Below are 23,195 nucleotides of genomic sequence, written 5' to 3' on the forward strand. Positions count from 1 at the left end.
ATGGGCGAAGGAGGAAGAATGAGGCCGGGGGAAGGCTGGCGCTGCAGCAAAATACTGCTGAACACGCCCCCCCGTGGCCCCTGGTTGGAGGGCCACCGAGGGGGCGTGAGCGCCAGCCAGGTGAGCGGGCGGCAGGGGGCCCCGCCCCCTGCTAGCCGGAGCTCAGGCCCCGACCACAACCCCTCCCCTCCCCTTCAGGGAGGAGAGTCTTTATGATTTGCTTAATTATTTTATTACATGTTCACTTTCACTGAATACTGTGCACAGCCTACACACACACACATCAAGCAGTCTAGAAATTTTCACAATAAAATAAATCTATAATGCCATATCCCTACTGAGCAGGAAGCATAAGATCCAAGAAGGAAATTTCTAATTAAAAGGGCATTAGCCCTGAAAAGCTTCAGTAACATTACCTGTGCACTCTGTTGCATTTTTAATTTAAAAAATTGATGCAAATCAGGTCTGAAAAAGGTGGATGGGGAACTCAGAAAGCACTGGAATGCAATAGATTGGCAATTCCATTTTCTGGATTCTCTCTGACGAGTGATCAAAGGATTAAACTGCTACTATGGAACATTTAGGCTGCTTTAGTAAGGGAATTATGGAAGTCTGAGAACAGTGTCATGGAGCACTGTGTTCTCCCATCTTGGGTGTCCAGATATTGCTGTATCCCATATCTCATCATCCCCAGCCGGCTTTGGATGATGGCAGTCGTAGTTCAACAACAGCTGGGGACCCAAGGTTGAAGAGCACAGGTACATCACACAATTTTGGAAAAAGGGAAACAGAAGTGATCTTATGACATGTCAGACCATTTGCTCACCTACTCCAGAATGATCTGCTTTCCTTGGCAGCAGAGCTGCAGGGCCCTACCCAACTCCTGTTACCTGACTCTTGTAAGCAGAGGTGCCAAGGACTGAGCCTGGAACATAGGCACGATCTGCAAATGGTCTAGAACTGACCACCTTCTGCAAGCAACAGTTCCAACTGATCAGCCAGCTAGCAAAGGAGTGAGAGGCACCAAAAGTGTAAGGCAAAGAGGAAGTGCTTGAAGAACTGCTTTGCATGCAGAAGGTCCCAGGCTCAATCCTTGGTTTCTCCTGGTAAGGCTGGGAAAGACTCCCTATCTGAAACTTTTGCAGAGCCACATCCAGTCAGTGTGGACAATGCTGAGCTGGTTGGGCCAATGGTCTGGCTTTGTAGGAGGCCGCTTGCTGTGTTTCTATGTGCTTTTGTACTTACATGACCTACTTCTCCTTAGGGCTGAACACAAAGAGCCTTCTCTGATTAGCTGAGTGCACAGGTAGGTTGATATGGGAGGAAAGAAGGGAGGACAGTGCTATATGAAGAAACCTGCACTCCCATGATCCCTTTCCATCAGTCATGCTTGGCTTGGGCTGATGGGAGCTGATGCCCAACAACATCTGGAAGGCCACAGGTTCCTCACCCATGATGTACAGAAATGGTTGGTGGTGGGGGACAGGCTTTGAGATTCTGTGGAACAGGGCATTATTTCATAGCCTATTATTTCCTTTTCTCTTTCATGCCTTTCTGGGCCTTCCAAGATATTTCTGTACTGATAGCTCTTCCATTTACCCTCAGTGATTCTTTGTGTTTTCTAGCAGCCCTGCCTCCACTGAGCCCTCATCCCATCCCCTGCAGTGGAACGAGTTGTGGAAAGGGATACGTATGCAGCATTACGCACAATCAGCCACAATGCGTCCCAGAACCTCAGACCTGCAATACCATCCAATGCCAAGAGGGGACAGTGTGCAAGATAGTAGAGGGCCATGCCAGGTGTGTCCCTCACCCACCATCTTGTCATCAAGTCCAGTGCCAAGAAGGGTCAATATGTGACCTAGCTGGTGGCTTCCCTAAATGTATCCCAGCACCGGCATCCTGTGAGAATACTCAATGCAAGCTGGGAACAGTGTGCAGCCTCATCAATGGCTGGCCCCAGTGTGTGCCCCACCAGCCTTCCTGCCACAAAGTCCAATGTGAAGTTGGGACGGAAATCCTTGGCTTCCGGTGGAGCGCGTCCTCGAAGCGAGAAGGGATTTGGTTGAGAGCGAAAATCCCGACCTACAAAGGGAGGAAAAGGGGGTGCCGAAGGGCGAAAAGCACCCCAGATACACCTCTGGAGGGTGTCCGGAGGTACAGGGGCCCAGCAGAGACTGGTCGCGGCTCGCCTCGCCGTCAGGTAACCTCTAAAAGAGGCGAAGAGAGCGGCGGCGCTGAGCAGCAGGTCAAGGGCAGCCATATCCACCCTCCCAAGTAGCGGAAAGCCCCGGTCTCGCCGAGGGTTAGCGCTCCGCTTTCAAGCACAGGAAACCGGGGAGTAAGCTAAACTTGAGGGGTGCAACGTTTCTGGAACAGAGAAACCCGGCGGAAAATAAACGGTTTACGGAGTTCAGCCTTTATCCGGAATCAGCGAACACGCAGGAAAGCACCAGAGCGCGGAAAAGAAAGTGAGTTCCCCTAGTGATTGCTTTGTTTCCCTGAAAGACTCTTTTATTAAAGCATTTGGATACCTATTAAAAAATATAGGACTGTTTAAAACAGGGGACAGAGGGTAAAGCTTCTATATTGGAACCGCCTAATGAACTGAGGGGGAAGGAGGAGAAGGAGTCTTTCTCTGTGCTGATTACAGTAAAGTGAGAGCGGAAGAGAAAGTGCCGACGCCATTAGGAGAAACGGAAACGCTGCAGAGGCTAATTAACAAAGACTACCTACTTTTGCAGTATGGATCAGCCTGGTTTATAATTCTCTTCTGCACGTCCATCTCCCTGCTGACATCTCAGTTCTGAGTTGGAAAGATCTACGATTTCTGATGGCTACTTAACGATCGGAAAATAGTTTTTCTCCCTCTGCTGCTTGACTCTCCAGACTGCCCTCAGAGAGAGACTGCCTTTGGAGCTGAGTAGCATTAGAGAGAGCCACCTGGTGGACAGAGTATATTACTACAACTTGGATTTCCTTTTCTTTTCTGTGTATTTCTTCTGCTTTACACATGTTCTTGGTCTTCTTCCAGTTTAAATTGTAGGGTCTAGTAAGGTGTGAACTTTCACTCTCCAATTGTAATTTAAAAGATCTTTCTAAGAACTCTCTAAGAGTACCTTCCCCACTGCTTTTGTGAGAACTTAAGAATTTCAAGACACCTCCAAAGAAGGTCTACTGCAAAAGGAACTAAGTTGATCCACGTGGACTATTTAAGGACTGTTAACTGACATCTCAGTTCTGAGTTGGAAAGATCTACGATTTCTGATGGCTACTTAACGATCGGAAAATAGTTTTTCCCCCTCTGCTGCTTGACTCTCCAGACTGCCCTCAGAGAGAGACTGCCTTTGGAGCTGTGTAGCATTAGAGAGAGCCACCTGGTGGACAGAGTATATTACTACAACTTGGATTTCCCTTTCTTTTCTGTGTATTTCTTCTGCTTTACACATGTTTTTGGTCTTCTTCCAGCTTAAATTGTAGGGTCTATTAAGGTGTGAACTTTCACTCTCCAATTGTAATTTAAAAGATCTTTCTAAGAACTCTCTAAGAGTACCTTCCCCACTGCTTTTGTGAGAATTTAAGAATTTCAAGACACCTCCAAAGAAGGTCTACTGCAAAAGGAACTAAGTTGATCCACGTGGACTATTTAAGGACCGTTAAAATACTGTGGGTCGGGGCCACAAGGGCCAAACGGGTATTGCTCAACGGGTGCTAGAAACTAAGATCCTCTATTTTACTGAGTATCTGTTGTACCTAATCAAGTAAGAATGTCAAACATGGGAAAAAGACCAGAAGGGGGAACACCAGTGGATAGAAAGGGATCCAAACAAGAAGCAGACTTTAGAGCAGATATTTTAAGAATGTTTGCGGAGATAAAACAAAGTGAGAAAAATTTAGAGCTCAAATTAGAACAAGTAGACAATAGAATTGGGAAAATGGACAAAAAGATAGAAGAAACAGTTAACGAATTGAAGGGTCAACTGAAAGAGGTATTTAGGAGGACACAGGCAGTGGAGGAAGGTCTGAAAAAGACAAGATCAGAAATGAAAGATGTGAGACGTGAGGAGGATAAGATAAAAGCTGAGATTTTGGAGTTGAACAAAAACCAAGAGGAAATGAAAGACTTAATTGCTATGAATGAACTAAGACAGAGGGAAGTTAATTTAAGATTAAGAGCCGTGCCAGAATTACAAGGTGAAAATATAAAAGAGAAACTAATAACAGAATTAGCCCTCTGGTTGGAGATTCCAATAGAAGAGATGGCAAACGCAGTACAATCTGCATTTAGACTGAAAGCCAAATCAGCCAGAAATAAAAAATTTGTAGGAGATTGTTTAGTTACATTTAAAGAAAGGGAAATGAGGAATATGATTCTCCAAAAAAAACAGAGGGAAAAGGCTGAATAGTGATGGAAATTACGTAATAATTTTCAAAGACATTCCAGTTAGGCTGCTAAAATGCAGAGACTCATATAAAGAACTGGTACAGACTCTGAAAAGGAACAATATTGAGTTTAAATGGGAGTTCCCTGAAGGAATTTCCTTCACTTACAAGAGTAAGAGGCAAAAATTGACAAGTCCAGAAGAAACCGGTAAATTTTTAAGAAAATATAAAGAACTGAAAATACAAAAAGAAGAAGATAAAAGTGAGGAGGCAGAAGGAAGGAAAGACTCAGAAGAAGAAACAGAGAGGACAGAGGGAGAGGAAGAGGAAGAGGAGGAGGGGGGAGCGGAAAGAGTTTAAAGAGAGATAGCAGTTTCTTGCAAAGGTAAACTACCATGGTGTTAAAAGTTTGGAGCTGGAATGTTAATGGGATGAATGATAAGAAAAAGAGGAATAAAATCGAGTACATCTTAAAGAAAGAATGTTTAGATATTATCTGCTTACAGGAGACCCACATAGCAAGGAAGCATAAAAGAGTTTTGATTAATAAAAGATTAGGAAATGAATTTGTATCGTCAGACCAAAGTAAAAAAAGGGGGGTGGTTATTTATATCAAAAAACAAATTGAAGCACAACAAATTTTCAAAGATGAAGGAGGGAGGGTAGTAGCAGTTCAAATTAATTGGCAAGGAGAAAACCTAATAATAGTGGGGATATACGCACCTAATGATAACAAATCGGAGTTTTATAGGATGTTAGAGGGAAAGCTATTTGAATACGTCGATCAGAAAATAATACTATTGGGAGATATGAATGGTGTGGTGTCGTTAGAGATGGACAGGTTAAGGGATGGAATGGGCAAAGAAGGAAAGCTACCCAGAACCTTCTTCTCATTGGTTCAGAACTGTAATTTGGTGGATATTTGGAGATTTAAATACCCTCTGGAAAAACAATATACTTTCCACTCAGAACCCAATGACTCATCCTCGAGATTAGATCAGATATGGACCTCAGCAGAACTAGTACCAAGATCTATACGGGTGGGGATCCAGGCCAAAACGATTTCGGATCATAACCCAGTAAAAATGGAACTGAAAGGGCTGGAAGAAAGATCATACAGATGGAAAATGAAAGATTACTTGTTAGATGATTTAGAGATAGTAGAGAAAGCTCAGAAAAGGTTAAAGGAATACTTCGAGGATAACTTAGGTAATGATACAAAACCAAAGGTGGTGTGGGATGCAGGCAAGGCGGTGATGAGGGGTTTCTTCATTCAACAGAGTGCAATTAAGAATAAAAAAAGAGAAAAAGGGAAAAATGAAATTCTACAGCAAATAATGGACAACGAACAAAAATTAACTAAAAACCCCAAAAATAAGAGAATAAAAGAGAATATTAAAGTTTTACAATCTCAGTTTGCAATGTTGATAAATAGGGAAATAGAATGGAAAGTCAAAAAATTAAGACAGAGAAGCTTCGAATATGCTAATAAATCAGGAAAGCTATTAGCTTGGCAGCTTAAAAAAAGGAAGGAACAGAACACAATAAATAAAATCGAGGTGGAGGGAGAAGAGATAAATAATCCCAAGGAAATAAGGAAGGCCTTTTTGGATTTCTACAGAGGACTTTTTAAAAACAGTGAAAGGAATAATCTGAGAAAAATAGAAAGATTTCTAAAATGTAAGAATATAAAAAAGATTTCCACAGTGGAGAAAGGAAAATTGAGTGCCCTAATTGAGGTAGAAGAAATCAAAGAAGCAATAAAGGAATTAAAAAAAGGGAAAGCCCCAGGTCCAGATGGGTTTACTGGTAGCTATTATAAAGAAATGGAGTCAGTCTTGCTGACTCCATTGCAAGAAGTAATGAATAATATCCTTAAAGAAAGAGAAATACCAGAGACATGGAAGGAGGCACTAATCACACTAATCCCCAAACAGGATTCAGATTTACAACAGATTAAAAACTATAGACCGATCTCCCTATTAAACATAGATTACAAGATTTTTGCGGGAATTCTGGCAAGGAGACTAAAAAATATATTGGTAGAAAGTATACACAAAGATCAAGCGGGCTTTTTGCCGGGTAGGCAAATGAAGGACAACATAAGAAACATAGTAAATATTATAGAATATTTATCTGACAGGTGTGATAAACAAGGTTTGTTGTTGTTCGTGGATGCAGAGAAAGCATTCGATAACATAATCTGGGATTTCCTGCTGAAACAATTGGAATATATGGAGGTTGGCACTGAATTCTACAACGGGGTAAAGGCAATCTACACGGAACAAAAGGCAAAACTGATAATAAATAATGTGGAGACAGCAGAAATAAGAATAGCAAAAGGAACAAGACAGGGATGTCCACTGTCCCCATTGTTATTTATAATGGTGTTAGAAGTCCTCCTAAATTCAATAAGAGAAAATAAGGGGATAAAAGGAGTAACAGTTGGGCAGAACGAATACAAAATTAAGGCATTCGCAGACGACCTGGTTGTAACAATGGAGGATCCAATAGATTCAATAAAAGAGGTACTCGAAGAATTTGACCAATTCGGAAAAGTGGCTGGCTTCAAATTAAATAAAAGGAAAACAAAAATTATAGTAAAGAATATGAATACAGATAAAACTGAAGAATTACAAAGAGAAACGGAAATAGAGGTGGCCAGAAAGGTGAAATATTTAGGAATATGGGTAACGCCAAAAAACATAGACTTATTCAAAAATAATTACGAGACAGTATGGAAAGGAGTTAAGAAAGATATTGAAACATGGGGCAAGCTAAAACTGTCATTTTGGGGCAGAATAGCCACAATCAAGATGTGTGTGCTTCCAAAAGTGTTGTTTCTGTTCCAGAACATTCCTGTAATTAAGGGTATAAAGATATTTAAAGACTGGCAGAGGGTGATCTCAAAATTCGTCTGGCAGGGCAAGAAACCAAGAATAAAATTTAAACTGTTGACAGATGTGAAGGAAAGGGGGGGCTTTGCCCTGCCAGATTTGAAATTGTACTATGAGGCGTCATGCCTATGCTGGGTCAAAACATGGATAAAACTGGAAGATAAGGAAGTGCTAGACCTAGAGGGATTTAACAACAGATTTGGGTGGCACGCCTATCTATGGCATGGGAGGAGAAAAGTACACAGGGGCTTCGAAAATCATATTTTCAGAGGTCCACTGATTGAGGTATGGGAGAGGAACAGAGATATGTTAGAACCTAAAACACCCCATTGGCTATCGCCACTAGAAGTCATGAGCGTTAAAAAGATTAACATGAGGGACAATTGGGCTTCCTATGAACAACTGTTAATGAAAGAAGAAGGAAAGTGGAAAATGAAGCCGTACGAACAGGTCAAAGAGAAAGTCTATGATTGGCTGCACTATTTCCAGATAAACGGAATGTTCAGGAAAGATATTAAAGACAAAGGATATGCTGATAAAGATTCTAGATTCCAGATTGAGATATTGAATAACAACTATAAAATTTTGTCTAAAATGTATAATCAGTTATTGGAATGGAATTTAATAGACGAGGAAGTAAAGTCGGTAATGATATATTGGGCTAGAGATATCGGTCATAATATATATTTTGAAGAATGGGAGAAACTTTGGAAAAAACATCTCAAGTTTACAGCTTGCGTGACACTAAAGGAGAATTTAATGAAAATGTTTTACCGATGGTATATGACTCCTGCAAAATTAGCCAAAATGTATGGAACTTGTAATAAATGCTGGAAGTGCAAGGAAAGGGAGGGGACCTTCTACCATATGTGGTGGGAATGCCAAAAGGTTAAAGGGTTCTGGGAGAGTGTATATAACGAAATGAAGAAAATTCTAAGATATACTTTTGTTAAAAAACCCGAGGCTTTTCTGTTGGGATTGGTAGGAAGGGAGATAAAAAAGAAAGATCACAAGCTGTTCCAGTATGCAACAACGGCAGCAAGAGTCTTATTAGCTCAAAATTGGAAATCAGAGGGCCTACCGACAATTGAGGAATGGAGAGCAAAACTATTAGATTATGCGGAGATGGATAAGATGACAGGGAAAATTAGATATTCAAAAGACCAGAGGTTCATTAAGGATTGGGAAAGTTTTACGAAATATCTGGAAAATTTAAGTGATGGACAGATAACACTAGTGGGCTTTAAAGGAGCTCTGTAAAAAGAAAAGAGTATTGTCTAAAGAGAAATGGAAGAACTAGAATGATTAATGGCATTACAAATTAAGAAATGCGAACTTTTATAAAAGATTATTACGGATGATTTGTGGAAAGGTTGAAGGAAGTCATACTTAAAAACCTGTGAAAATGAGAATCGAACTTTTATATTTTGTTTTTGTATTTTGTATTATGCAAATTAATAAAAATTATGCATGAAAAAAAAAACAATGTGAAGTTGGGACTGAATGCGAGGTTGTCCATGGTCAGCCTAAATGTGTCCCAGTAACAGCATCATGCGGTGTCCTTCTTTGTGATAAAGGGGCCATATGTGAAGTGATCGATGGCTACCCGACGTGTGTCCGATTGCCGCCATCCTGCCTGCATACCGTCTGCGAGCAAGGGACTGTGTGTAATATTGTGAATGGTTGGCCTAAGTGTGTCCCAGGGCCATCCTGTGCCAATTTAAATTGTGTGGCTGGCACTGAATGCAAGACTGTGAACAACTTGCCCAGGTGTGTACCCGTCCTACCGTCCTGTGACAAAGTTCACTGCAAGCAGGGGACAGAATGTAAGATAGCTAACGGGATTCCCGCCTGCGTGCCCGTTGCACCTTCCTGTGGCACCATTCACTGCAAAGAAGGAACAATCTGTGAGATCACAGATGGCATGCCCAAGTGTGTGCCCACCGTAATATCCTGTGACAAAATCCAGTGCGCAGTGGGAAATGTCTGCGAAATGGTGAACGGGTGGCCCAGCTGCGTGCCCCTGCCGCACTCCTGTGAGAATACGGAATGCAAAACGGGAACAGTGTGTGATATTGTCAATGGCTGGCCGACGTGCATCCCAGATAAACCAACGTCCTGTGCGTCCTTTGTTTGCACAGAAGAGGCCGCGTGTGAAATGGCTGATGACAAGCCAACATGCATACCCATCCCGCTTTCCTGTGACAGATATAAATGCAGACAAGGAACTGTATGTGAAATAGTGCATAACTGGCCCACATGTGTGCCTTTGCCATCTTCATGTCAGAAAACAAAATGTGCAGAGGGGACTGTTTGCAAATTCATTGATGGAAGGCCCAAATGCATTCCCATCCCTCCCACCTGCGACAAGTTGCAATGTAAAGTGGGAACCATCTGTAGAACAGTTAACGGATGGCCAGAATGTGTTCCAGCCCCTCACTCCTGTGAAAACGTCTACTGTAGACAAGGGACCGTTTGTAAAATCATCCAAGGTTGGCCCCAGTGCACAGCAATCCAACCGTCCTGTGACAAAATCCATTGCAGTCAGGGGACAACTTGTAAAATGGTTGATGGTTGGCCTCAGTGTGTGCCTATCCCACCCACCTGTGACAAACTCGGCTGCAGGGATGGGACTACTTGTGAAATTATAGATGGTTGGCCAATGTGTGTTCCAATCCCAGCCTCTTGTGACAAAATCCAGTGCAAAGAAGGAACACTTTGTAAATCAGTTGATGACTGGCCCACCTGCATTCCCATTAGAAACTCGTGTGAAAAATTCACCTGCAGTACAGGAACTGTGTGTGAGATATACGAAGGGCATCCAAGGTGTATTTCCATCTCACCTTCCTGTGACAAGTTCCATTGCAAAGAAGGGACAGTTTGTGAAATCAGTAGTGGTTGGCCCAAATGTGTTCCACATTCCAGCTTGTCCTCTTGTGAAAAAATCAGCTGCAGTGCAGGGACCAAGTGTGAGATATATGAAGGGCATCCAAGATGTATTTCCGTCTCGCCTTCCTGTGACATGTTCCATTGCAAAGAAGGGACTGTATGTGAAATCAGTAGTGGTTGGCCCAAATGTGTTCCACGTTCCAGCTTGTCCTCTTGTGAAAAAATCAGCTGCAGTGCAGGGACCAAGTGTGATATATATGAAGGGCATCCAAGATGTATTTCCATCTCGCCTTCCTGTGACAAGTTCCATTGCAAAGATGGGACTGTATGTGAGATCAGTAGTGGTTGGCCCACATGCGTTCCCCGTTCCAGTCAAGCTTCCTGTGAAAAATTCAGTTGCAGTGCAGGGACCAAGTGTGAGATATACGAAGGGCATCCAAGGTGTATTTCCGTATCGCCTTCCTGTGACAAGTTCCATTGCAAAGAAGGGACAGTTTGTGAAATCAGTAGTGGTTGGCCCACATGCGTTCCCCGTTCCAGCTTGTCATCCTGTGAAAAAGTCAGCTGCAGTGCAGGGACCAAGTGTGAGATATACGAGGGGCATCCAAGATGTATTTCAATCTCGCCTTCCTGTGACAAGTTCCATTGCAAAGAAGGGACTGTATGTGAGATCAGTAGTGGTTGGCCCACATGTGTTCCCCATTCCAACCCAGCTTCCTGTGAAAAATTCAGCTGCAGTGCAGGGACTAAGTGTGAGATATACGAAGGGCATCCAAGATGTATTTCTGTCTCACCTTCCTGTGACAGTTTTCATTGCAAAGAAGGGACAGTTTGTGAAATCAGCAGTGGTTGGCCCAAATGTGTTGCCCGTATGAGCCCACCTGCTTGTGAAAAAATCAGCTGTCATGCAGGGACTGTGTGTGAGATATATGAAGGGCATCCAAGGTGTATTTCCATCTCGCCTTCCTGTGACAAGTTCCATTGCAAAGAAGGGACTGTATGTGAGATCAGTAGTGGTTGGCCCAAATGCGTTCCCCATTCCAGTTCACAATTTTGTGGAAATGTCAGCTGCAGTGCAGGGACTGTGTGTCAAATGGCTTATGGTTGGCCCAGGTGTGTTACAATCTCACCCTCCTGTGACCAATTTAGCTGCAGTGCAGGGACTGTGTGTCAAATTGTTTCTGGTTGGCCCACATGTGTTCCCATCCCACCCTCCTGTGGAAATGTCAGCTGCAACATCGGGACTGTATGTCAAAAGGTTTTTGGTGGGCCCCAATGTGTTCCCAGCCCACTTTCCTGTGCAAAATTCAGTTGCAGTGCAGGGACAGTGTGCCCCACTGTGTTCCGAGCCCTCCTTCCTGTGACCACTTCCGTTGCCAAGATGGGACAGTTTGTAAAATTGTGGACTACTGGCCCAGATGTGTTGCTGTCCCACCATCCTGCGACAGAGCACATTGTCAAAGAGGGACTGTTTGTGAGGTCATCAGTGGCTTGCCAACTTGTGTACCCATTCTGTCTTCCTGTAACAAAACTCACTGTACACAGGGAATGGTGTGCCAGATTGCACATGGCCGGCCAACATGTGTTCCAGCAGCAGCACCTTCTTGCGCTTCTGTACATTGTCAAGTGGGGACTGTGTGTCGGCTTGTTAATGGATTCCCCCAATGTGTGCACAACCCACCTTCCTGTGACAAATTCCGCTGCAGTGTGGGGACTGTCTGTCAGATTGTGAATGCCTGGCCCCAGTGCGTCCCTCTGCCGAGCTCCTGCCATAGTACCCATTGCCAAAGGGGAACTGTATGTCAAGTTATAAATGGACGGCCCAAATGTGTGCCAGTAGCAGCACAAGCATGCCGCACAATTCACTGCAAGAGAGGGACAACCTGTAAAGTTGTGAATGGTGTCCCCAAGTGTGTGTCTGTTTCGCCCGCCCAGTCAATCTGCTGGGCCTCTGGACAACCCCACTACCACACCTTTGACGGACGCAGCTACGATTTCCAAGGTACCTGCACTTACACCGTGGTTAAGACCTGCCAACCCACTTCGGCTCTACCTTTCTTCCATATCTACACCAAGAGCCAGAAGAACTCCCGGTTCTCTTTCGTCAGCCAGGTCACCACCATTGTTGGGACTCCAGCACCCATCATCACTTGCCATTGGCCACACTGGCTGGGGCAGATGGGAATTGGAGTCCCAAAAAGCTGGAGGGCATCGGGTGAGGGAATGCTGCTGTGTCACTTCAATTACCGTATTTTTTGCACCATAACACTCACTTTTTTCCTCCTAGAAAGTAAGGGGAAATGTCTCTGCGTGTTATGGAGCGAATGCCTGCGGGTGGCGGGGGGGGGGTCTGCTGCAGTCGTGAGCAGAGGATCCATAGTTCCCCTTCCTTCCCTCCTCCATGGTTACAAAGCATGGATCCACATGGATCCTCAGGATTTTTGCATTGGGCTACTCCAAACTCACTGTCAGATCACATGTCTGTGGCCACAGCATGAACCACAAAAATCATATATTCACTATTTCGTTTATAATATTTTTTTTCTTGTTTTCCTCCTCTAAAAACTACGTGCGTGTTATGGTCTGGTGCGTGTTATAGAGCGAAAAATACGGTAATTTGCAGAGTATGTGTATATAATCTTGACTAAAGAAAAACATTCTTTTATCTGCCTTTGCCGCTTCCAGGTCAACCAAGTACGCTCCCGCCTGCCCATAAGCATGCATGATGGGAAGCTCTCCTTATACCACAGAGGAGGCCAACTGGTTGTGGAAACATCATTTGGTCTGAAAGTTTACTATGACTGGAACTATTACCTAGTGGTGAAGGTCACTCCAGCCTTTCGGAGCCATATCTGCGGCCTCTGTGGCAACTACAACGGGGACCCCAATGATGACTTTATGACATCTTTGGGAGGCTTTGCCACCGATCCTGTGAAGTTTGGCAGGAGCTGGAAGGTGGAAGATGGTGATAGCCAATGCAGTCATGGCTGCCATGGCAAATGCTGGCGCTGTTCTCCAGAGATGGCGACCAGATACAGAGCGGAGACTTATTGCGGCCTGCTTACTAAGCACAGAGGTGGCCCGTTCCGACATTGCCATGCCTTGATTGACCCCAAGCCCTATTTGAACGACTGTGTGATTGATTTGTGTGCCTTTGAGGGCTACAAGCAGATATTATGCCGAGCACTGAAGACTTACGCTGATGCCTGCCAAAGAGAAGGGGCAGTGATATCTGCCTGGAGAAAACATGCCGGCTGCCGTGAGTACTGCAGAGCATTCATGGAGAGAGGGATCGAGCTACTTATGCAATTATGGGCACCTAGATGAGGGTTGTATTGTAGTATTTATTATTTACGTGTGAAATACATATCCTGCCCTTCCTCCCAAAGGAGTCTAGGGAAGCAAGCGCACAAAATATAAAGTCATTAAAACATCTAAAATATATAAGAAAGTTTCCAACACAGATGCAGACTGGGAATGATCTCTGCTTAAAAGGCTTGTGCAAAGAGACAGGTGTTCACTAGGAACCAAAAGATAACAGAGGTGGTGCCTGTTTAATATTTAATAGGAGGGAGTTCCCAAGGGTAGGTGCTATGACACTAAAGGACTAATTACTATATTGGACAGAATAGTCCTCCTGATAAGATAATGTCTGCAGGAAACGCTCTCCTGGAGAGTGCTGTGATCAGTTGGGTATATAAGGGATGAGATGATCGTCTAAGTAAGCTAGTCCTTGAACTTAGCCCAGTATTAATTGGCAGCCGGTGCAATTCTTTCAGCTGCATCATAACATGGTGGTAATATCCTGCCCAAGTGAGCAATTGAACTGCCACAGTTTGCACTTGCTAAAGCTTCCAGACTAACCTCAAATTCAGCCCTGCATAGACCCATTGCAGTAATGCAACCTGTGGTTCCAGAAGGGAATGTGTTTCATAACTGAAATACTGAAATACTGTGCACATATATAGGCATATATTAAGTAAGTGTATTCAGGAATACACTATCATAAAATAAAATAAAAAGATTTGACCCTGCTATTTAGCTAAAAGGCTCTCCTGCAGTTCAATAATCCTGAACCACCTTGTGGGGGGGAATGGCTACTTTAGTTTGATAGATAAGCTTACAGCAAGGATGGGAAACCTATGTCCCTTCAGATGTTCTTGAACTACAGCTCCCATGATCCCTAGCCATTGGCCTTGCCAGCTGCTGGGAGAACCCTGATTTAGAACCTCAATGTAATAATAATAATAATAATAATAATAATAATAATAATAATAATTTATTATTTTTACCCTGCCCATCTGGCTGGGCCTCCCCAGCCACTCTGGGCGGCTTCCATAAAACCCAAAAATACAGTAAAATATCACACGTTAAAAACTTCCCTGAACAGGGCTGCCTTAAGATGTCTTCTGAATGTCAGGTAGTTGTTTATCGCTTTGACATCTGCTGGAAGGGCGCCACTACTGAGAAGGCCCTCTGCCTGGTTCCCTGTAGCTTTGCTTCTCGCAATGAGGGAACCGACAGAAGGCCCTCGGCGCTGGACCTCAGCGTCCGGGCAGAATGATGGGGGTGGAGACGCTCCTTCAGGTATACTGGACCGAGGCCGTTTAGGGCTTTAAAGGTCAGCACCAACACTTTGAATTGTGCTCGGAAACGTACTGGGAGCCAATGTAGGTCTTTCAAGACCGGTGTTATGTGGTCTCGGCGGCCGCCCCCAGTCACCAGTCTAGCTGCCGCATTCTGGATTAGTTGTAGTTTCCAAGTCACCTTCAAAGGTAGCCCCACGTAGAGTGCATTGCAGTAGTCCAAGCGGGAGATAACCAGAGCATGCACCACTCTGGCGAGACAGTCCGCAGGCAGATAGAGTCTCAGCCTACGTACCAGATGGAGCTGGTAAACAGCTGCCCTGGACACAGATTTGACCTGTGCCTCCATGGACAGCTGTGAGTCCAAAATGACTCCCAGGCTGCGCACCTGGTCCTTCAGGGGCACAGTTACCCCATTCAGGACCAGGGAATCCTCCACACCTGCCCGCCTCCTGTCCCCCAAAAACAGTACTTCTGTCTTGTCAGGATTCAACCTCAATCTGTTAGCCGCCATCCATCCTCCAACCATTAGATGAAATGTTGCTATCAAGCAAAGATAGGGCTTTATGTAAGAACAGTGGATGTGCTCACCTCTGCTTTCCTTTCTGCAGCCATGTCTTGCCCTGACTACAGTCAATACATGCCCTGTGGCTCAGCATGTCCAGCCACCTGCACCAACCCTGATGCTCCAAAGCAGTGTCACCTGCCCTGCGTGGAGACCTGCCAATGCAAGGCTGGCTACGTGCTGGATAGTGGCAAGTGTATTCCCAAAAACCGGTGCGGCTGCGCCTACCATGGTCGTCTCTATGCCCCCATTGAGCAGTTCTGGGGTGACCAGCAGTGCCATCAGCGTTGCTTGTGCAGGGCGCAAGATAAAAAAGTGATCTGCCATGAGTCCCGTTGCAGGGAGATGGAAGGGTGCCATGTTGTCAATGGCATGAGAAAGTGCTACCCCACCTACTATGGGACCTGCACTGCTGTGGGACAGTTGCATTACATCACCTTTGATGGGTTGCGCTATGACTTCTACGGGACCTGTGTTTATCGCCTGGTTGAAATCTGCCACAAGAGAGCAAACCTGACCCAGTTTCAAGTCCTGGTTCGGCATGAAAGGAAGGGACACAAGGATTATCCTGCCACCAAAGCCATTGAGATCAAAGTCTATGGTTTTACAATCACAGTCAGCCATAGTAAAGTCTTGGTGAGTGCACTTCTTCTGCCCTTCTGCTAGAACTCATGCAATTTCTTGGATTTATCAATCACTTCTTATTTCTGAGGTTGATTATTCAGTATGAAAGGAGCAAGCAACCCAAACAGGATGGTTTATTCACAATTATGTATTGATGTGGAGCTCTTAAAGTTCTTCTGTCTCCATAGTATCTTCTCCTAGGGCTAGGCACAACTCGCCATTTTCATTTATGTATTTGCTTCTTTGTTTCCTTTCTTTTATATCCACACTTTCTTCCGTAATGGAATCCAAGGTAGCATACATGAACAAAGCTATCAATGGTTACCAGTCATGAAGACTATGTTCTACCTCCACTCTTAGAGACAGAATGCCTCTGAATACCAGTTGCTTGGAAGTGCAAGTGAGAAGAGTAGCCCTGTTGCACTTGTATCCTGCCTGTAGGCTTCCCAGGGGCATCTGGGAACTAGAATAATGAACCCGATGGACCATTGTCCTCATCCAACAGGGCTGTTCTTGTGTTCTTTTGTTCCCAAATATCTTGACTTGCAAGTTGAATACCTACAGGTGGTCCAACTATGTGTTCATTTATTTGCTGTGGTGGTTAGGACTGATGAGTGTTATAGCCCAAAACATCTGGACAGCATCCAGTTGGGGAAAGTTTATCTAGCACATTACTGTTTACTTAGACTGGCAGTGGCTCTGAGACAGTGATTGGCAGGCAGAATCTTTCCCATCATCTACTGCTACCTGGTCCATTTGAGTGAAGGCAAGACCTTTTCCCTCAAAAGCATGTGTTGTCCCACATCTGCTTTATACAACATCTCTAAATTCTTTTCTCTCTTTCTTTCTCCCTGCCTCACCTACCTTTTCCAGTTGAATGGATTGTTGGTCCACCTGCCCTACAACATTGAATACAACAAAGTTGCCCTCTACCGCCACGGCTGGGATATTGTGATCACGACTGATTTTGGTTTAACTGTCGCATTTGATGGGACTAACAATATCCGTCTCACGGTGCCAGGAGCTTACAGGGGTGACGTGTGTGGCTTGTGTGGCAATTTCAATGGGCGGGCAGATGATGACATGACTCTGCAACACAGCCAAGTTCTGACAACTAACCCAGGGGACTTTGGCCGAAGCTGGAAAGTTCGGGACATCCCAGGGTGCATTGAGAAGGAGAAGGAGGCCTGTGCAGACCTTGTGAACATTGAACACTCACAGAAGACGAGCAAGGAGTGTGGCCTCCTGCTGGACATGCGTGGCCCTTTCAGGGAGTGCCACAGCAAGGTGCCACCTCAATCATATTTCAAAGACTGTGTCTTTGACTTTTGCTCCAACAAGACCAATAAAAATGCCGTCTGTCACATCATCTCCTCCTATGCCGCAGCTTGCCAAGCATATGGCACCAGGGTCTATGAGTGGAGGTCTGCCAGTTTCTGTAGTAAGTTCATGGTCAATAACCTTGCAGAAAGTGAACCCCCAGTTCCTGCCAAGGAATGATGAGTACATAAACTCCCAGGCCAATTTTCAAAATTATTTTATTTGATGGTGAAAGTGGATAGAAAGTTTTTCCCTTTCTCAGTACTTAGAACTTGAGGTCGTCCACACTGATTGGCAGGTGATTCAGGACAAATAAGGGGAATATGTTCACAATATATGGAACTTGTTGCTCCAGATTGTGGTGGTTGCCACTTGCATACACACAATGGGGATTTGACAACTATCTGTGGAATGAAAAGTGGTATATAAATACATTGTAATATGTTATGTTCATCATCAATGATAGCTATAGTCATGATAGCTATAGGCGACCTCCAGGTTTCAGAGTTCATATAAATCTGGGTAGCAGTTTCTGGAGAGCCTGATGGGAAAACCAGTTTCTTCATCCTCTGCTTGTGGACTTCTCAGAAGAATCTGGTTGGGCTTTGTGGAAAATAGGATGTTGAATTGGATGGACATTTTGATCTGATTCAGCTTATGCACTTATTCCTAGAGTCAGGATCAGGAGATCCCCCTGTTAGAAACAAGATTTGGAAATGTCTGAAATTAGTATCTCTTCCTACACTTACATTTTAGGTTGGGGGGATTAGGAGAATACGCCAGACTAAGTGGGGTTCCACCAGGTCAATAATGTCTTCCTGTCTCTCTCCAGCACCTAAATGCAGCGCAAACAGCCGCTATAAAGTCTGCACCAGCAATTGCCCAGTGACTTGTCTCAGCCTCTTTAACCCGTGCACTACTAGATGCCACGAGGGATGTGAATGCAATGAAGGTTATGTTCTGAGTGGCGACCAGTGTGTTCCCATCTCCCAGTGTGGCTGTGTCCACCAAGGCTTCTACTACAAGGCGGGTGACTCTTTCTATCTCAACGGATTCTGCAAGGAGCGATGTGTATGCCAAGTAGGTGGCATCATGGACTGCCACCGTTCCTCCTGTGGTCCTAATGAGGAATGTCGTGTGGTGGAAGGTGTCCAGAAATGCCACTCACTTGCCCCCAAGAGGAGTGGCTCTTGTCATGTGGCTGGTGACCCACACTATCTCACCTTTGATGGCACCACATTTGACCTCCAGAGCAATTGCACCTACACCCTGGCTAGGAGCTGCACGCAGAAGACCTCCCTTCAGCCCTTCTCTGTCAACGTGGAGAATGAGAGGCGGTCCAGCGGCAAGATCTCTGTGACGAAGGTCGTGTCAGTCACAGCTTATCAAAACACCATCTCCATCTTGCGGGAAAAGAGAGGCATTGTCCTGGTAAGCCTTTGTGAAACGGAGAGCAATGGAACATGGTTGCTTGGTCAAAAGACATGAGGTGTTGAATAGATAGGGTGAATGGTTGCAGCAATGAGGTTGTGTAATGATATAGCTATGGGTAATGATGGAGTCAGCGGATGGGCTGTAGCTCAGTGCAGAGAATCTGCCTTGTATGAAAAAGGTTCCAGGTTCAATCCCCAACATCTGGGGCTGGCAGAAACCCCTGAGAAACCCTGGAAGGTTCCTGCCAGTCAGTATAGACAATACTGAGCTAGATGAACCAATGGTCTGATTCAATATAAGACAGCTTCCTATGTTCAAGATGAGCACAGTAGAACTGATGTGTGGCTGGTGGGCAACAATCAATATACAATAGTCATATTAGCAAGGCTAGATCTAGGTTTGGGGGAGGCCTTGGGAAAGTCTCTACAGGTGGGCCCCCTACTTCATTAGTGAGTCCCTGTGGCCAAAGCTGGCAGCAGCAGCAGCACTATAATTAGTGTTTGACAAGGCCATATTACCCATAGGTGCTAGGGGTGCGGGGCACCTGGGCGCTGGGCTCTTGGGGCACCAGCCGAGAGTCTGGCGAAGAGCCCACCCGCCAGTCAGAGTGCTGCGGTGGGCTCTTCTGCTGCGGGCGACCAAGCCAGCAAAACGCTGGGTGGCCGGCCAGCTCTGCCCTCATGCGCACCTGGGACTGGGCAACTGGGGGGGGGTGCTGGGTGGATCTTTGCACCCCGGCGCCACATATGCTTAAGACAGCCCTGGTGTTTGGGCAGCTTGGCAACACCTTTTTTAATTTTCTGCTTTGACATTACAGGGAATCTAAAATGGTGGCTCCAAGCCATCCAGCACAAGGGGTCCAGGGCAGGTGTCAGTACAGTGATGGGCCCTGCTTGCAATCTGGAGAGCCTAGTGTTCAGGGATGCTATGTGCTAATGCTAGGTTTTCATGTATAAGGAACATACGTAGAAAACAGACCAGTAAACAAGGGCAAAAGGTGAAACTACATCAGATGTTGGTTTGGACACATCAGAGGAGTGGCCATTGTCTTAAACTGTCTGCCTGCCTGATTCTCACTAACTTTCCACTGCCACAGGTCAATGGTGCAACCACCTACTTACCTTTCCGGTTGGTAAGTGATGGTATGTGGGCGTACTACCATAGTGACAACATTGTGATTCGGACAGACTTTGGCTTATTCGTCTCTTTTGACCAGCTCTACCATCTTGTTGTCAGAGTACCTGAATCCTATCAGGGCCAGACCTGTGGCCTATGTGGTAATTATAATGGCAGATCCAATGATGACCTCTTCCTGCCCACTGGCCACCCAGCCTCAAGCGTCCAAGTCTTTGCAGCTGCTTGGAGAGTGGACGTCCCCACGGCTGTCTGCGCAGATGATTGTGCCGCTTCAGTATGTGGTGCATGCAGAGAGAGCCGGAAGGCCAGCTATGTACACAGCAGTCAATGTGGCATACTTCAAGCCCCATATGGGCCTTTCAGTGCCTGCTTTTCCACCATCAACCCTGCAGACTTCTACAACAATTGCGTGCATGACCTCTGCAAAGCAAGAGGGAACACTGTTATCCTCTGTCGGGCTATCCATGCCTACGTCACTGCCTGTCAAGCTGCAGGCGTCAAGATCAAGCCTTGGAGGACAGCAGCATTCTGCCGTAAGTCCTCCTATAGAATTAGCTTTCTAAGGCCACGGGCACCTAACCCCACTTTCATAACCCCTGCCAGCATCCTTCTTGATCTGTGCACACTAGTATCTATTAACAATCTCAACTATACATCCAAGAACAGGTATTACCAACTTGTCTGCTCATAGTCTGGGCTTGGTGATGGAAGCGGCAGCATGTAACATCCCAATTCGTACTTTGCAAAACATTGGTAATTTTCCAAATGCAGTGCTGCAACCCAGTGTACAAAAGTGCATATACTAGAGTAAAGTGTGCATAAAAGTTCATATATTAGGGGGAAATAATTCACAAAGATGCTTTATATTAAGGGAAATCACTTTGCAAAAATGTGCATGTTAGGCAAAACTGCATACAAAATTGTGCATATTGGCAGGGGAGAAATCACATTGAAATGTTGTTGAGTTTTCCCAATGACTTTAAAAAAAGCAAACTGACATGGAAAGGTGGAGACCTGAACTTAAGATGGGAAAAGCAAGGAACTGGGAATAAACAAAACTGTGAGATTTACCAATTCCTATTCTCCATCTGGCCCCCATATGTTGTCAGGTGTGAGGCAGCTGAGTCCAGTTCAAATTTGTACCCTTGATTGGCCAAGTTTGGCATGTGGGATGGTGATTTCTTATCCATGGTGCAGACAGTACTGAGCTAAATGGACAAAATGGTCTGAACTGACTCAGTATCCTAGCTCCCTATGTTCCTAATCCACACTCATCTTCCCCTTTCATATAGTAACTTAATTTTCCCCAATCTTTCTTGCAGTTATGAAGTGCCCAGTCAACAGTCACTACGATATCTGTGTCAGAGCTTGCCCCAGAGGTTGCAGAGAAGCAGTCAGCATCACCAAGTGCTCTAGCAACTGTGCCGAAGGCTGCCAGTGCAAAAAGGGTTACTTTATGGCTGGGTATCATTGTGTGCCTATTAGTCAATGCCGGTGCTTTCACCAGGGCACATGGTTTAAGGCAAGTGACAAGCACTTTCTGAAAGAACAAGAACATGTTATCCCAATACACAACCTGGCTAAACTGGAATGCTTGAATTTAAAGGCATTTTGTTCAGTTGGGCTGTGGTTTCTCTACAAAGATCAGGAAGAGATGCTAGTGTGTGCATGTGTGTGTGTGTGTGTGTGTGTGTGTATGTGTGTGTGTGTGTGTGCCAACCCCTCTGAGGCAATATCTGGACTGGTATCGTGACAGAAACAGCTTCTCCCTGGCTGAATCCCAGGGATAGGACAGGCAGCTGGTCTCCCAAGCACAATGGAACACCTCTTGCCGTTAAATAAATGTGCTTTCCTGCAGCAAAGCAGATTGGGTTCACCAGCTCAGAAATGCTGAGCTTCAGCCCCACAGATATTGTACATAAGTTCGGTCACTAGCTAGCCTCTGCTTCCTTGAATTTGCATTGTTTGATGTTTTCAGTTTGTTTCACTAGCTTATTCACATTTGACTCAAAGTGTCACATAGCATACATAGAGGGGTCCCTCTGCCAAACAGTACAACACATTCCAATCTGATGTGTGATAGTTGCTCCCCAGGTACACAGCAAAGTCTTTCTTGGTTCAAGGCTACAGCTGTCTTTGGGGCATGGCAACGGGCGTTTCACAGCAATGTCTTGACCCAGACCGAGTTGAATCTAACAGACAAATCAATAAAAAGCTTTTGGTAAAGGTCTTGCATTTGTGTGAGTCCATCTTGACAGCGTTTTGGCAAAATAATGATTTTACATAGCTGCCTGGGCTACAGTGCTGGTCAAAGAAGTACTGAGAGTACCACCAGGCCTCGATGGTTGTAGCTGGCATTTGGGTCAGTGCTATTACTTCCACAAGGACGTAGTCTATCAGCAACTGCCCAGGTTTTCCTGGTTTGGAGTGTATGTGCAACAAGTAGGATTGCTAGACAAGAACTGGTAGTCATGTTTGGAAAAGTATTTAGTGAGAGGGAGTAAATAACCCCAATTCATTGTTTCTGTAAGCTGTTTTGGAAATAGAAAAGCAATAGAAAAAATGTGTTAAATAAGCAAATAAATCGCCTCATAAGAAGACTCCCACAGGACTGGGGGTGAAGAAAGAGGCAAAAATTGACCTTATGATCATATTTTGGTGATGCTGTTCCTCATGGTCAGTATGTAAAACATGACAACCATTCAAATGGTGGGTGGTTGCTAATACTGCCTCCAACTCTTTCATTTTTCTCCTTCCTCCAATCTTGATCAACACTTAAAGCCTCAGGATTTGTGCCAGCGCTGCCCTTCCACAATTTGCCCATGTCACCTAGATGTAGCTCAGACCTGTAGGCTGTAGACCAGCCTTTGTCAACCTGGTGCCCTCTAAATGTTTTGTAGTACTACTCCCATCACAAAGTGACCACTCTAGATCCTGAGTGAGACCCTGTCAGCATATAAAACCTCTGCTCAGAGATCTTTGGTGGTTGCCAATTTGTTACTGGGCCAAGTTCAAGGTTACTAGTGGTATGTAAAACCCTTAATGGCTTGAGACTAGTTTATTTGCAAGATCACCTTACCCCATATATGGCCATTTGACCACTGGAACTTGCACTGTTACAGATGCTGCATATTACTCGTCCCACACTTATCCGAAATTGACCTTTTAGTGTGGCAAGGACTACACTTATTCTCTGCCTATTGAAAACAGGCAAGCCCCTTCACAAGCCTATCCAGACAAAAATATGTTGACATGTTTTAATCTTTTTTACTATATATTTTAATTATCTTTAACTGTTTTTGTTGTTTTCAAATGGTTTTATTGATAATTTCAATATTTCTTGTAAATTGCTTAGAGGTT

General features: G+C 44.8%; 2 protein-coding genes across 2 annotated transcripts; both read left to right on the forward strand.

Moving 5' to 3' along the window:
- Positions 1-11,044, forward strand: LOC308483173 (uncharacterized protein; the record flags this gene model as incomplete). The annotated part of the gene is made up of 3 exons (XM_081016759.1): positions 1-120; positions 8,806-10,834; positions 10,977-11,044. 3 exons carry the CDS (start codon positions 1-3, stop codon positions 11,042-11,044), a joined length of 2,217 nt encoding a protein of 738 aa, XP_080872885.1.
- Positions 11,045-11,444: 400 nt separating this feature from the next.
- LOC308483174 (IgGFc-binding protein-like) lies at positions 11,445-22,777 on the forward strand (the record flags this gene model as incomplete). Its single annotated transcript, XM_081016760.1, has 8 exons — positions 11,445-12,293; positions 12,795-13,428; positions 15,367-15,956; positions 16,818-17,385; positions 18,097-18,695; positions 19,795-20,368; positions 21,158-21,357; positions 22,736-22,777. The coding sequence occupies 8 exons, from the start codon at positions 11,445-11,447 to the stop codon at positions 22,775-22,777; spliced, it is 4,056 nt and encodes a 1,351-aa protein (XP_080872886.1).
- Between the last annotated feature and the right edge of the window lie 418 nt (positions 22,778-23,195).

Source organism: Podarcis pityusensis, assembly GCF_964106645.2.
Source record: "Podarcis pityusensis genome assembly, chromosome: 8".
Classification (NCBI taxonomy): domain Eukaryota; kingdom Metazoa; phylum Chordata; class Lepidosauria; order Squamata; family Lacertidae; genus Podarcis; species Podarcis pityusensis.